Below are 13,905 nucleotides of genomic sequence, written 5' to 3' on the forward strand. Positions count from 1 at the left end.
GTAATCATTCCCTTACATACATTATTAAAATTAGGAAAGGGAGAACTTGATTGAATAAAGGAGAAAAGAAAGGGAGAACTTCTCCTACCAATTTTATAAGGAATGCCATTAAGGGTAATGAATTTTAATTATTTTTTATTTTATTTTTTAATATTAAATATATAATGACAATTTTGTCCTTTAAAATGCGTCTTACAAAATAACTACCATATAATATAGTTTAACTCAAAAGGGCAATTTAGTCAATTTAAGCATTCCGATTACGTTTCCTAATAAAGTAAACAAGATAAATCACTACCATTCCATTTCCAAAAAATTTTAGTAAACAACATATTACAAATATTGATTCCGATTATTTTTCATTTATTCCGTTACATTTCTCCTTTAAATTATTCTGATTCTGAATACTGTATAGTAAACGTGCCATAAGATCAGAAAGCATGTGCTTAGTAGATTGGAGGAGTGCTTAGTAGATTGGAGGAGTGCTGATTACAATTATAACTTCTTAATCAATCTCCACGCTCGAAATCACATGCCGAAATATTTTTTTTCAATTTTTTTATATAGCAGTATTCGTTATGATTACAACATTATTCTTGTAAATTTTTGAATAGTTTACAGTACCAAAAATACATTTGAAGTTTTTTGAACACGCGTGGTAAACTGGAATATCAGGAAAGGAACTCTATTTTTGGTACTGTAAACTATTTGAATTTTTTTTAAAATTTACAGGGATGATATACTGTAACTATAACGAATACCGCTATAAAAAAGAATTTGAAAAAAATTATTTCGATATATAATTTCAAACGTGGAAGTTGACTAAGAAATTGTAATAGGAGATTGTAATTAGCACTCATCTTTTCAAAAAAATCTACCATATTTATTCTTTTCTACTACACCTTCACACACAGTTATGCGCCATATCCTTCACAAATATTTGTGGGAGTTTTATTTTTTTAATTTTTATCCAAAGACTCTTAAAATCATTTTTAATTCACAAATTTTGAGTACATAATGTAAAACGAATATTCATGTAAAACACTAATTTGTCCATTTTGAATATATATGTATATATATTTATGTAAAAAAAAAATTAGTTTAGAGTGGTTTATATAAGTTTTAAGAAAGAATTAAATCTTGAACTTGAGAAAATATTCATGTAAAATACAAATTCGTAGATTTCTAATATATATGTAAGAGACTTTTGGTTTTTTTACATTATTTTTACTCCAAATCTCGATCTTTGAAAATTGTAGATTTTTTTTATATTAAAGAATAGTCTAACGATAGTTTCATGAAAACTTTAAGTTTTTTAGCTAAAAAAATAATGTCTAACGATGGCGCTATAAAAATTTAATTTTAGGCAGAAAATGATTCTTTGGCAGTATTGCAATGAAAACTTTATTTTTCAAGAAAATAAACAATGATAAATTGATATTTAGCGTTGTTCTAACGATAATCACATAATTTTTGAGATAAAAACGATAGTTTGCGACAAAAATTGATCAATTTGAGAGGGTTGTATTCATGGTACCATTACTAGACCATCCTTATAGTAAATTTTTTTAATATGAACCGTCGTTATAGTATTAATTTTAATTGAAAATCTTAAATCTATCCAAAAAAAAAAAATTAATTAAAATTTACAATTTCCACTTGCAAAAATATGTGGAAGAAGAAAAAAACGCAAACACAACCAAAAAAAATTATACATGAGTACTTGAAATCTATGAAGTAATAATTGAAATGAACGTTTTTACAGGTTTACATTATAGATTGAATTTTGAATCCTAAAATCTTGATAGACAAAATTTGACAAAAACTGGCTGGAACACATTTTTCTGTAATAATAATTAAAGTTGGCGAAAAGAACCAAAAAAAAAAAAATCAAATCAAATTTCCCTATTGGTTTTGTGTGTTTGTCAAAGTTGTGTGATTCGAGTAATGCTGATATTAGTTTGTTCGTTGTTATTTAATAGTTTATTATTTCAACCAAATATTGTTGTTTCGGTATAATTTTGATAATTTGGTCTTCTTTCCCATAATTCAATAAAATTTATCGAGACAAATACAAGCGTTAAAAAAGAAAAATATAAAATGCTTACAGAATACATAAAATAAAAAGGGGTATTAGATTTATTTGTGAAAGCTGAGGTTACAGAAGCAGCCAGTGTGACTTCAAATGACAGCACAACAATGCCAAATGAATCATTTTAAAAAGAAGAAGAAGAAAAAAAATATATCAAAATAACTTAAACTGCTTAACTAAAACAAAAGTTTGGTACAGTTGATCACACAAAGTTAGTTGCTATCATCCACACCTTGATTGTTTACGAACAAACTTTCTCTTCTCTTAGGAAAACCTGTTGAATCTATACCCGGGCTTCTATATTTCAGCTCTGAACTTCTGAAGTTAGGATCAACAGAAGTTGGCCTATTGTTATGGTCAACAGAAGCTGGCCTAAAGGAACTTGTGGCACCACCACCGGAATATCTAGGCGGAGAAACGTACCTTCTCGTCGGCCCCCTAAGGCCACTCCCTCTAAGCTCCATCATATCGTTATTTCTTGAAGAAGAGTCTATAAAAGATCTGTCTACTCTGTCTCCAGAGCTAGTTGTTCCTAAAGGAGCACCAGTTGTGGCACCAGCAGCAGTAGAAGTAGAACTAAAAGGATCATCTGGTCCCCATGAGGTAAGTGCTTCCTTCTTCTTAGCAAAGAATTGCCACGCTCCAAAGAGAAAAAGTACAAAGAACAGCACAGGGCTTGTCCAAAATATGGTATTGAATTCCCCTTTATATACTGGAAGGTTGGAGCGATACATGCCCACATAGCCACCACCAAGCCCAACAACAATAAACTTTTCACGGTCACTGGCTATCAAGGGGATTACCCTATTCCTCTCCTCATCTGATTCAATGTTCTGATAATTCAGGAAAGATGATCTTAATTCGTCAAGACCAGCAGAGAAAATAATCCGAGGAGCTCCAACTCTAACATAATGCTGAGATGAAACATTATGAACAAAAATTTTATCCTCACTCACAATAAGCAAATAACCCTTTATTGCCTGAAGTGCAAGAGGATCATTCATGTCGAACTTCTTCTTAGATCTAACCCTGCATTTGAAGTTCATTATATCACCTAACAGCAAAACATGGATAAGATCACCTTCTGATGTAAAACCATATGCTTTAGACCGCTCCATCACATCAAAGACGTAATTCCGAGCAAGAGAATGGTTCAAACCTTCACACTCAGATTCCCTGACCTTCATACTTCTCAAATCTAAAGACCCTGCTCCACTCTCCGTCAGGAACAGAAGCCGCTGCTTCAAGAAAGCTAGTGGCCTACTGTTGGGTGTAGTTGAACCATAAAGTGTCCCATTCTCTCTGAAAACCCATATCTTCCCCCTAACATCAGTGGCCAAAATGTACTTCATTCTTCCAGCATGATGAACCTCCAAGATTGTTATGGATGCTCCATCTCCTCCATCATAATCAGGGGATACAAACTTACCAACGTTTTCAATAAGAAGCGAGCTCCAATCCTCTCCACTTGATCCCTCCCATATCCGATGAATCAAGATTATACCATCTTTATGCCCTGTGACCACAAAACTCTCGTTCTTATAAATTGATAAATAAGAAACCATGGCTGTGATGGGGGATTCAGAGAGAGTATGATGCTGAACCAAAACATCCCCATTTCTCAAAAACACATAAACAGTCCCTCTCTCATCACCAACAGCAACATACTTACTTAAACCCTCGTAATCCCTAAATGGCAACACATTTATACAAGTCGCCTGAGAATCCAATTTCACAGCTGATACAAACTGGAACCTCTCAGACCAAAAAGGACTGTACTTCGTGACCGATACAGCTCCTGATCTCGACTCATCTTGGATTTTTCCCTTCGCTCCTTCTTCTTCCATTTCTGTAATGGACTTTTTGACCTCGTACTTTCTCTTTCTTAAATCGTTTTTTCCCTTTTCCAGCTTTAAAGCTTCTATGACAAGATTGTCATCCTCCCTTAGTACCCTTTCAGAGGAATCAGGTAGCTTAGATTCTAATCTAGCAACTATTTCACTAAGGTTTCTCACTATTTCATCCAGTCTTTGCAATAGAGCAAGTTGTGGATCCAATACAAAACTACTCCCGGTTTTGTCATCAGATTCGTCTTGGATCAGGACCGTGTTACAACTCACAAAAGCCCGATTAAGAAGTGGAGGGGAAGCTAAAACGAAAAGAAAATAGATGAAAAAGAGCTTGCCTTTGAGTGAATTCGCCATTGAAGAAGCTAATAATAACTATGGCATCATATCAGTGCATCTCCATTGTAGCAAAAAGGTAGAATTTTGTGGATCTGGGAGTACAGTATCTATGTCCTCAAGTCCATTGTAGATTCAATAATTCCACAGGATTGATCTATTTTTGGAGTGAGAACTCAACATTAGTAGTGTGACTGACTGTGTTGTGTACGGATCACAAATTAGATTCAGATTTAGGGCAACAATTTTCTGCTCTAATCTAATTTACACGAGCGAGAATATCTAGGGTGGGGTGGCCGGTAGTGTAATAGAAAAATGGAAAATGTTGCAGTAAAGACAATTCTATACTTAGATATATGTGCTCACCTACAGTGTTGTGACACGTGGTGGATTGGGACATAAATCGCACCTATTATAAACAAAACAAAAATGTTTTACATCCGAAGCCGATTTAACCTACCAGTTCATGCTACGTGGCTGAATGAGATTGGTTGGACACTTATAAAAGGAAAATTAGTGTCCCACCAATCTCATTCAGACACTTATTGCTTAGCAGGCTTTGTATGTGTTGATCTACGTGAAAAATTGTTAAAATATAATTAATATATTTTAATTTTATATATAAAATAAATAATTAATAATTTTTACAAAATATCTATTATTTATCTATTATATATATCTGTTCTTAGGTAGGTAAAGCATCATATTTATGTATAGATTCTTTTTAATTTTTTACTCTCATTTTACACTTTAAAATTTTGCTATATTTATTTGCTCTTATAATTATGGGATAAATTAAAAAATACTTTTATTTTTGGCTAATTAATATTTTTTCCTCTGAATTTTGATATGTAACAAATTATGTCCCCTGAACTTTTTTGGCCGTTAAAAATTTCTCTTTAACTATTGAGATTGTTAGATTTAAAGACTTTTGTCTAATTTTATTTAATTTTACTGTTTCAGTGATTGTTTATGTACTAAATTATGCTCTCTAGACTTTAATATCTACCAAATCATGTCCCTCAAATTTTGATATGTACTAAATCATGCCCTCTGAACTTTCATTCATGTTATAATTTTTTTACTAAAATTAGACTAAAGTCCTTAAATCTAACAATCTCAATAGTTCATGGGGAATTTTTAACGCCCAAAAAAGTTCAGGGAGCATGATTTGGTACATGTCAAAGTTCGAGGAGAAAAAAAATCTTAATTAGCCTTTATTTTGTATATTCATTAATCAAAAATACTTTCATATTATATTTTATTAAAATATATTCACTTTTATAAGTGAGTTGCCCAATATACCCCTACTAAGTTAATTTACATTAACTTAAAGAGTCTTATGTAGACATCATCTATATAAGTGGATAGACTAATTAGAATTTTTGCCCCCTGAACTTTGACATGTACCAAATCATATCCCCTGAACTTTTAAGGTCGTTAAAAATACCCCTTGAGACAAAAAGCTTGTGTTTCTACTCTCAATGGAAGCACCAAAATATTGATTTCTCTTCTAACCAACGACAATGAGTCAAAATAAAGCGATTAGATAAAGTAAATAATAAAAAGTAAAAACAGTAAATAAAAAGAACACCAAAATTTCTAAAGGTTCGGCCCAATGATGATGGTAATAGCCTACTCGCCTTTAAGTTATATTAACTTATGAGATAAAGAACAAAGTATTCTCTCTCTAAAACTCTTACAATAGATATCTGAGTAATTCTCTCTTAGATCGTTATTTCTCTATTGAGTGTTCTTTCTGAATCCATCTCGTGTCCCTAATAGTGAGATTAAACCCCTATATATAGGGGCTCATTATATGAAAAATGATTTCCCTTAATCTATAATGAATAAAATAGGAAACTAGTTTAATTCCATAAATTACAATGTAGAGATTAGAAATCTAGGCTTATTGCCTTTATTAATCCCACGAATGTAGGGATTATCATTGTGACATGCACACTTGGAAAAAACGACGTCCATCTTCGAAATTGCCAACTCACATTTCCTGGCTTGTGCATGCGAGTTGATCACACGATCAAGCTTGGGCAAATTTTCCTTGATGACTTTACCCAAACATCCTGCTATGTATGGATAACATGGACCTTTCTACCAATCCTTGAGGGCTACTAAGAGTGTAACCTTTCGCCCAGGTAAGAAAGTGTGAGACACGTGTCATCCAGCTAACTGCCACGTCATAGTGCAAAAAATAGGATTACAGTCCTTTAAAGAAAAAAAAAATAAAGAGGAAAGAGTTCGATTCCAGAAGTTAAGAGGGGGAAGAAGCATGCAGATCAAATTCCTAAGGTTTGGTTTCAGTTTCTTTTCGATTTTGCCCTGATTTTGAAATGTTGTCTCTATTTTGTTTAATATTTTTCGTTGTGATTTTGATTCCAATGTTTTATGTATTTTATTATTTTGTTGTTTTCTTAGTGATAGATTTTCTGATTGGGAATATTTTTAGATTTAGGTTATTTTTTAGTTTTTCGGCATAAATAGTTGGCCATTGATGTATTTGTTTTGGTTTAATTTAGACTTTATTTCGTAATGAATATTTGTACTATTTTTTAATGTTTTTTTAGTATTCCTTGGGCAATTATTTACCATTTTTTTTTATTTTGGTATGGTGTTGTTTTTAAACAATTTGCTAACAGTTGTATTGTAGTTTGTTTACACTGTGTTCACCTTTTGCTTTCATTTTGACATGTTTTTTTTTTATTTTAGGAATGGGAATACAAGTATCCTGTTCTAATCATTATAGATCGAAAGTGACAAGTAACAATGTCATTGAGAAGCTTAATTTCACTCTTTTAGGAAATGTTAAGGCTTTGTTCTGTGCAACCCAATTTGATAAATTTTTATATATTCCTCCATTCATAATTGTCCCCTCAAATTTTTCATGGTATTCTCTTAAAAGAGGTGCATTAGTCCAATTCGAAGGAATTTCGGGCAAACATTGTTGGTCAGTGCATTCAATTTAGGGTTGAATAGTTCACCTTGATTACGGGTTTGGATTGTATGGTATTGTATTTTGTTTTCATGCTTATGTTTTTGCACGTGTTTTTGAATTGTGTCGACGTATATAATGTTTGATTCAACAATGAAATAACTTTTATGCAACCTATCTAATTAGTAAACCTAGGAATATAGTTGTAGAAGTTATTTGAATCTTTGAATTATTGTGTTATGTATAACACCTTTTTTACAACTATCAATCAATGGTTGGACAACTTTTGAAGATTCAACAGAATAGTTAATGTAATAGGAAAAGTTTTAGAACTTCACATTAATGTGTCAAATGTGATGTTGATAATGCTTTATGTTTCTGTTAATATTTTGAATATGTCATACAACCTTGAAACAACGGTTATGCAACTAATGAGCTACTCATTGCAAAGAAAGAGGTGGTGTTGGTTGTTGATGTGTTGTTGACCATGTTCACACATAATGGATACTTTGTGAAGTCAAGTTCTTTCAATTTTAGTTGTATGTAGAAGAATAGGCTTGGGTCATCATTTATCCTCAGTAGTTAGTAACCTCATTTCACTTGGTATTTTAGTTGCAGTTGAGTATTTTCTTGGTTGCATTCTAGCACTTGCTTCAACTTGTGCACAAGTTCTTCATATTTGCAATACATTGAGATAAATTTACCACTAGCTTTGTAATTCACATAATTTATTCCTTGATCAAACTGCACATTGAACTGTATGAGAAATGGAATTGATTATGTTTCCTGAAATTTTGAAAAATTCAAATATGGTCATCCAACTATAAGAAAACTGTAAAAAAAAAAAAATGCAACACAATAGAGCATTGAAGATACATGCACAACATCAACTATTTATATACATTATTATGTCAGACATCTATTTGACAACCTATAAACAACTAATGACAACCTTTACTTCGTAATAAAAACAAGCTTACCCCAATAGAGTTTTCTCTATATGAGTTGCGTATTACCAATTCCAAACCCTGATTTATTACATAATAATATTTTAGTAGCACGAATGTTAGCTGATTAACAACGTAGGTCCAACTATATATGAATAATGTGTTTAGACATTGTTAAGAAAAAATTTAACAAAGTTTTGTTGCACTGATGAACAATGACTTGTATATTAAGAATATTTTGTGAAGAAAGAACAGTAAGACATTGTAAACCAACATGAACTCGACCAATGTTTAAATATGAAAAAACTAATCGTATTATAATTGTTTTTTATAAAAGCCTTGTGTTGGATTGTCACTATGAAATACTTATAAGACTAAAATTATTGTAGCATTATTAGTTCGTAATTATTGATATGTCAATTATCAGAGCGTTAATAAAAATGAAGGCCAACTATAATGCAACCACTTAGAAACAAAAAATTCAAACAATGTTGCAAGATTCATTGCGCGAGATGAATGCAAATTTGAATGACTCGTCGCGATCGGAACTGAATAAATTCAAGATTGAAATTCTAGAAAATAATATAAATGCAATAGGTATAATATTAGCTACTAATATTTTGTTAGTTATACTTGATTTGGATTGATCGAAATCTCGATATCTATTTGTTACAAATCTATATTTTACGAATCTGTATATTGAATTTAGGAGAAATTAGTTTATGGAATCTAAATTATTTTACAGGGTTGAGTTTATGTTTCAAACCATGTTTTTTTTTTCTACAAAATCATTCATCAATCAGTAATGGTTGATTTCTGGTTCAATATTTTTCTTCTTCTCAAGTTGATTCGCCGGGATTGATGGTGTTCTTCATTTGCCGACATTGCTTCTTCGTTGCCAAGTTCCTTTTGGCTCGGTTGGCTTTGTTTCTCAGAAGCAATTTTGGTGCGACTGGAATTATAGAGGAAGAGATATTTTTATTGTTTTTTCTCTTAGGAGTGTATAAATGCTTATTTGGCCAATGCACTATATTTATATAATATTATTGCCTTTTTTAGCTTTTACAGAAAAAGCCAAAAATAAAAACTCAGTCCTTGGTCGTTTTATATTTTAATTGCAATAAAAAACATTTAATATATATATATATAAACACTTTGTATAACCACGAAATAAAGCTAATGACAAACTTCATAACGCTAGCGTAGACAAACAAGCTTTGTCCAACCACTCCTCTTGTCTCAGTTATTATTATTGTGATTTCTTGAGTACTTGCTACTTTAAACGGATACTCACATAGTGTTTATGGTTTCCTTGTTGTCTAAAATTCATCCAACAACAATAATGCAACCAATTAATGTGAATCGCATAAACATTTAATGAGTTCATATGAATCAGTAGAATATGTAGTACAGCATTTTAGAATGGTCAGCTACAAACTACGATCTTCATTTGTCTTCACCGGCTTCTTCACCAACTTGAATGAGGCTAACATAGAATCGGTTCGGGTGACCACACTATCAGTTTTGTATCGCTTCGATGTCATAGAAGTTCGCTTTAATATATCCAACAATGAAGTATCTTGCTTCTTTACAGATGATGAGCTTTTGGTTATCTTTACTTGGGAGTTGCTAATCTTAAAGGATGTTACCTTTGGTCGATTCTCTCTCTGAATTTGCTTGTCCTATATGAAAATTAAACCAATAAAAAGTTATGGACATGCAAGATTAAGAATGCATACAATGACTGACCCCTTTTATATTTTAATGGTACCATGACAAATATGTATAACCACCTACACTTCCTTCTTGGAAAAACTTACCGTTTCTGAAGCATCCTCCGATGCTGTGAGTGCGCTTCTACTATTGCTATCATCTCGTTCAAAGATAAAAGAGCGAGCTGTTGTTGATCCTTGCTTCTTGGAGGATGGCAAATTACTTGATCCTCCCCGGCTAAGGAAAGATGACTGTGACAAGCAAACACATTGTTATAACTTAGCAGCATCTAACAGCGTAACTTTACAATGATCACTTGTTACTGAAATCTTATGTCACCCTCATCGCTAAAATTTGACGATCTAATACATTCCTTTTAGCATATTTAAATATAATATATTAATAAACCTTTCATCCCATAGCTTGATTTCATAAATTAGAGAAAACTACATACCCTTGATGAAAGGCTCCTGTTTACTCCCATGTGAGACATATCAAAATGTGCTGCAAAACACAACAATTAGGATAAGAAATAATAATAAGAAGAAGATCACTCTGTGAAATACTGCATATCTTCATTATTCTGCATATAAATTATCGTACTATTTGTTTTAGCTCTCCTCTTAATATCAGGCACAAGATTCAGCTTCTTTATTCGACAAAAAACTTCTCTAGAACTTTCATCTTCTGCTGGTGACAAGAAAGTAACCTGCTGCTCCTGTTTCACACAATCTATTTTTAGTCTTTATAATAAAATAAGATGAAAGCTTTGAATCGAAAGCATGACTGCAATAAATAGGAAAGTTTCAAGTATGCATGGAAACAGTCACATCAAATAACTCACAGCTTTCTCAAGCAAACACTGTTTGGCGTGCCTCTTTTCTGTTTCATCATCATCAGATGATAAGTATGCATCGTTGCTGTCTGTAAACATTTGAGGAATCATTTGCTTTACTTTCTTTAAATTCATCTTCACAAGATTTGATGGAGTCAACTCTTCCGATGCTTCATCATCATCATCATCACCAGACTCCTCATCTTCCATACCTTCTTTCTCTTCAATTAAAGATGGTCCTCTAAGGTTTGAACCATACTTCAACTTCTGCAGAAGATTTTCCGTACCAGTTGCATCCTGGTGCTCAAGCCACTTCTGGTGAAGTTCATTGCGTCTTTCATTATCAATTGGCTGTTCTTCATATCCTGTTGCTATCATATCTTTAAGATCTTCAAGATCTTCATCATCTTCATCTTCATCATTATCTTTGAATCGTAACAGGTCATTGTCACTGTCATCCTCTTCTTCAGCTTCATCATCAACAAAAGCTTTGACAGGATCACCAGTTGGAGACAAAGTCAAACCAGCTGATTCAGATGGGTGGGGATTAACATTCTCTTTGTCATCATCAACCTCTTCTTCATCAGAAGTACTACAAAGAAAAATGACATCTAAATTTAAATTGCGGGAACTGTGGTTTATAAAAAACTGCAAGTGCTGTGTTTACAGGTTTGCAATTAATAAAAACACAGAGTTGTGCATTCTTATAATTGACTTTAGTATGTGCGTGTAATATTGACAGACTTAATAAACATATCCAAATATTAGCATACACCAACTGCAATAACTAAAGCAATTATTAGTATTGTATACAGCATAAATTAAACAACAGAATAGGAGATCGAAAAAATGCTACAGGGCATTTCCAAGGATGAGATAGAATTATAAATGCTTACACATCATCTGGAGGGGCAGAGTCAAACTTCAAGTTCATTGCGAGTACTGAAGGCACAAAAGCTTCTTCCAAAGGACTGCTTGGTGTCTCATTTTTAGAGTCACTTGTTTGAGAATCAGAAAACAAATCCTACAATATCAAATAACAAGTTATTAGTTGTAATACAAACTAATTGGAATGTAGAACATTTTCAAACCATTAAGTGAGAAAGTGAAAGATAACCTGAGTATCATCATTAGGAGCACGAAACGATTGTGATTGCTTTGATTCCTCATTCATAACCTGAATTCAAAAACCCATGTAAAACAAGTTGAAATTGCCAGAACCAGATATCTACTGTTTCCATCCATTAAATAATTAGCCAGAAATGTTTTTTAAGTCAACATCCAGTAACATACCATCTGAGCTGAAACTGTTACTCGGGTGTTAGCAATGCTATGATTAGATTCATCCTTCTGCAGCCCATGGATACTGCCCTCTGCTTCAGTCCCACCTGCAACTTTCCCCTCATCTATAGTTGCTGGAGCTCTATCTCCTTCTCTAGCATCTAACTCGATTACTTCTGTACTTGGGTGTACAAAATCATCCCCTGATAAACTGTCACTATCGTCAATGAAAGACGTACCTCTAATACTAGCAGATCTGTCACCAAGCCAAAAAATGGTAAACTCAAGAGTCACTTCGCCGCATTATAAACTTCGTTAACCTACAAATTCAAAATCAGATATGGAATACTCACTTTCTCGCAACTTCTAACTTTCTTTGTCGAATCTTCTCCAAAACTGAAGATATAGGCTTCTGAACAAGTGGTGCTGATTTAAACTTTGCGTCTCTAGTTTCTTATCAAGGAAAAAAAAAGTGCAATTTTCAAGTAAGTACAATAGTTTAACCAGATAGCCGAGTGTAAGAGGTTTATGCACTAGATAGAATGAAGATTCAGTTAAGTGTTCATACCTCGCAACAGCCTCTGAGATTCAGCGTGGAGTTGTTTTAGATGTTCTCTTCTTTTCTGCAGATTGATAAGCGCGGGAAGAATAAGCACACGAGAAAACTCATTGCAAATTCAAACTCAGAATTTGACAAAGTCTTACCTTCTCCGACATTCGTTTGATATCAGTCTCGTTACCCTCACCGCTATCATCTTTCTTCTTCCTCTTCTTCTTGTCCTTCTCTTCCACAATACATTCAGAATCAAGCTGAATCTTCTCCGGTTCCTCAACAGAAGCATCATCGCCACTGCCATCTCCAGTCTTATTGCTTCGATCTACACCATATTCACCAGATCCCACGCTAAAGTTCCCAAAATCCAAAACCCTCTTAGCCCCCAAACCATTATCCTCAGTACCCAAACCAGTAAATCCAGAATCAAGATCATTTCCCTCATCAAGATCCTCCGATCCCGAACTAGACACCAAGAACTCATCCCCTACTTCAAAGTTTAAGTTTTCACAGTGGGATGAATTAGCTTCCGCCATAAAAGATCCAACATCAGACTGCTGCTCGATTTGGGGATCTGAAACCCTAATTGCTTTCTTCAAGCGCTTCAACTTTCTTTCGCGGACTGGAGGAGAAACTCCCTCGGGGGAGGAAAAAGGGAGAATTTCGTCGTCGCTATCCATGGTAGAGAGATTGGGAGAGAATGGAGAAATGAGATGCGGAGATTTTCAAGAAGAAGAAGAAGAAGAAGATGGGTTTAGGCGCCGTGTTTTGAAATTTGCGAGGGAAAATCCCTTCTTACCGCCAAAATTACCTGTAACGCTGTCACACGCGGTGGGCCCACTCGGATCATCTTTTTCATTCTCTCTTTCATCCGTTACCGTTACAATTAAACGGAGATACCAAGTTATCGACACAAATTTATTTTTTTAAAATTGCGATTAAAGTGTTATGGATAAAATATCTTTTAATTAGTATGTGGGGACACGGGAGTTATATTTGTACTCAAAAAAAGTATTTATGGTTTTGAGAATATGTGTGCCTTTCTTAGGTCTGTTGCCGTTATGGGTTTTTAACCACTTTCCTTTTCTCAACTACCTTGCTTTATCCTTTTCTCCTTGATCTAGAGCAGTTCTTGCCTAAGTAACTTCCTTCTTCATCTCACGATACACTATTCCCAGTTCCCCTATTCCCTGCTATACTTTTGTTTTCAGCCGCCTATTCAACCCGATTATGGACCCTCTTCTGCACTCAATCCAAAATGATCTTTCTCTTACTGATGAGGAAAGATCAACCCTTGTCCTCACTGACGAGGACTCCTCTGCCACGACTGCAACTGCTTCAAACCAAAGCCATG

General features: G+C 33.6%; 2 protein-coding genes across 3 annotated transcripts; both read right to left on the reverse strand.

Moving 5' to 3' along the window:
• Nucleotides 1-2,116: 2,116 nt before the first annotated feature.
• Nucleotides 2,117-4,593, reverse strand: LOC133032635 (uncharacterized membrane protein At1g75140). The gene has a single exon (XM_061106698.1). The coding sequence runs from the start codon at nucleotides 4,294-4,296 to the stop codon at nucleotides 2,305-2,307; it is 1,992 nt and encodes a 663-aa protein (XP_060962681.1). The 5' UTR covers nucleotides 4,297-4,593; the 3' UTR covers nucleotides 2,117-2,304.
• A 4,747-nt stretch (nucleotides 4,594-9,340) lies between these two features.
• On the reverse strand, nucleotides 9,341-13,521 carry LOC115700592 (uncharacterized). 2 transcript variants are annotated; one of them, XM_030628190.2, is made up of 11 exons: nucleotides 12,704-13,521; nucleotides 12,567-12,621; nucleotides 12,352-12,451; nucleotides 12,011-12,254; nucleotides 11,835-11,894; nucleotides 11,614-11,741; nucleotides 10,727-11,309; nucleotides 10,486-10,600; nucleotides 10,337-10,386; nucleotides 9,990-10,133; nucleotides 9,341-9,851 (listed from the first exon to the last, which is right to left on the reverse strand). In XM_030628190.2, exons 1-11 carry the CDS (start codon nucleotides 13,229-13,231, stop codon nucleotides 9,600-9,602), a joined length of 2,259 nt encoding a protein of 752 aa, XP_030484050.2. In that variant the 5' UTR covers nucleotides 13,232-13,521; the 3' UTR covers nucleotides 9,341-9,599. The 2 variants fall into 2 exon arrangements, with proteins under 2 accessions (XP_030484050.2, XP_030484058.2); XM_030628198.2 differs by having other exon boundaries at nucleotides 10,486-10,594; nucleotides 12,704-13,450.
• Between the last annotated feature and the right edge of the window lie 384 nt (nucleotides 13,522-13,905).

Source organism: Cannabis sativa, chromosome X, assembly GCF_029168945.1.
Source record: "Cannabis sativa cultivar Pink pepper isolate KNU-18-1 chromosome X, ASM2916894v1, whole genome shotgun sequence".
Lineage (NCBI taxonomy): Eukaryota > Viridiplantae > Streptophyta > Magnoliopsida > Rosales > Cannabaceae > Cannabis > Cannabis sativa.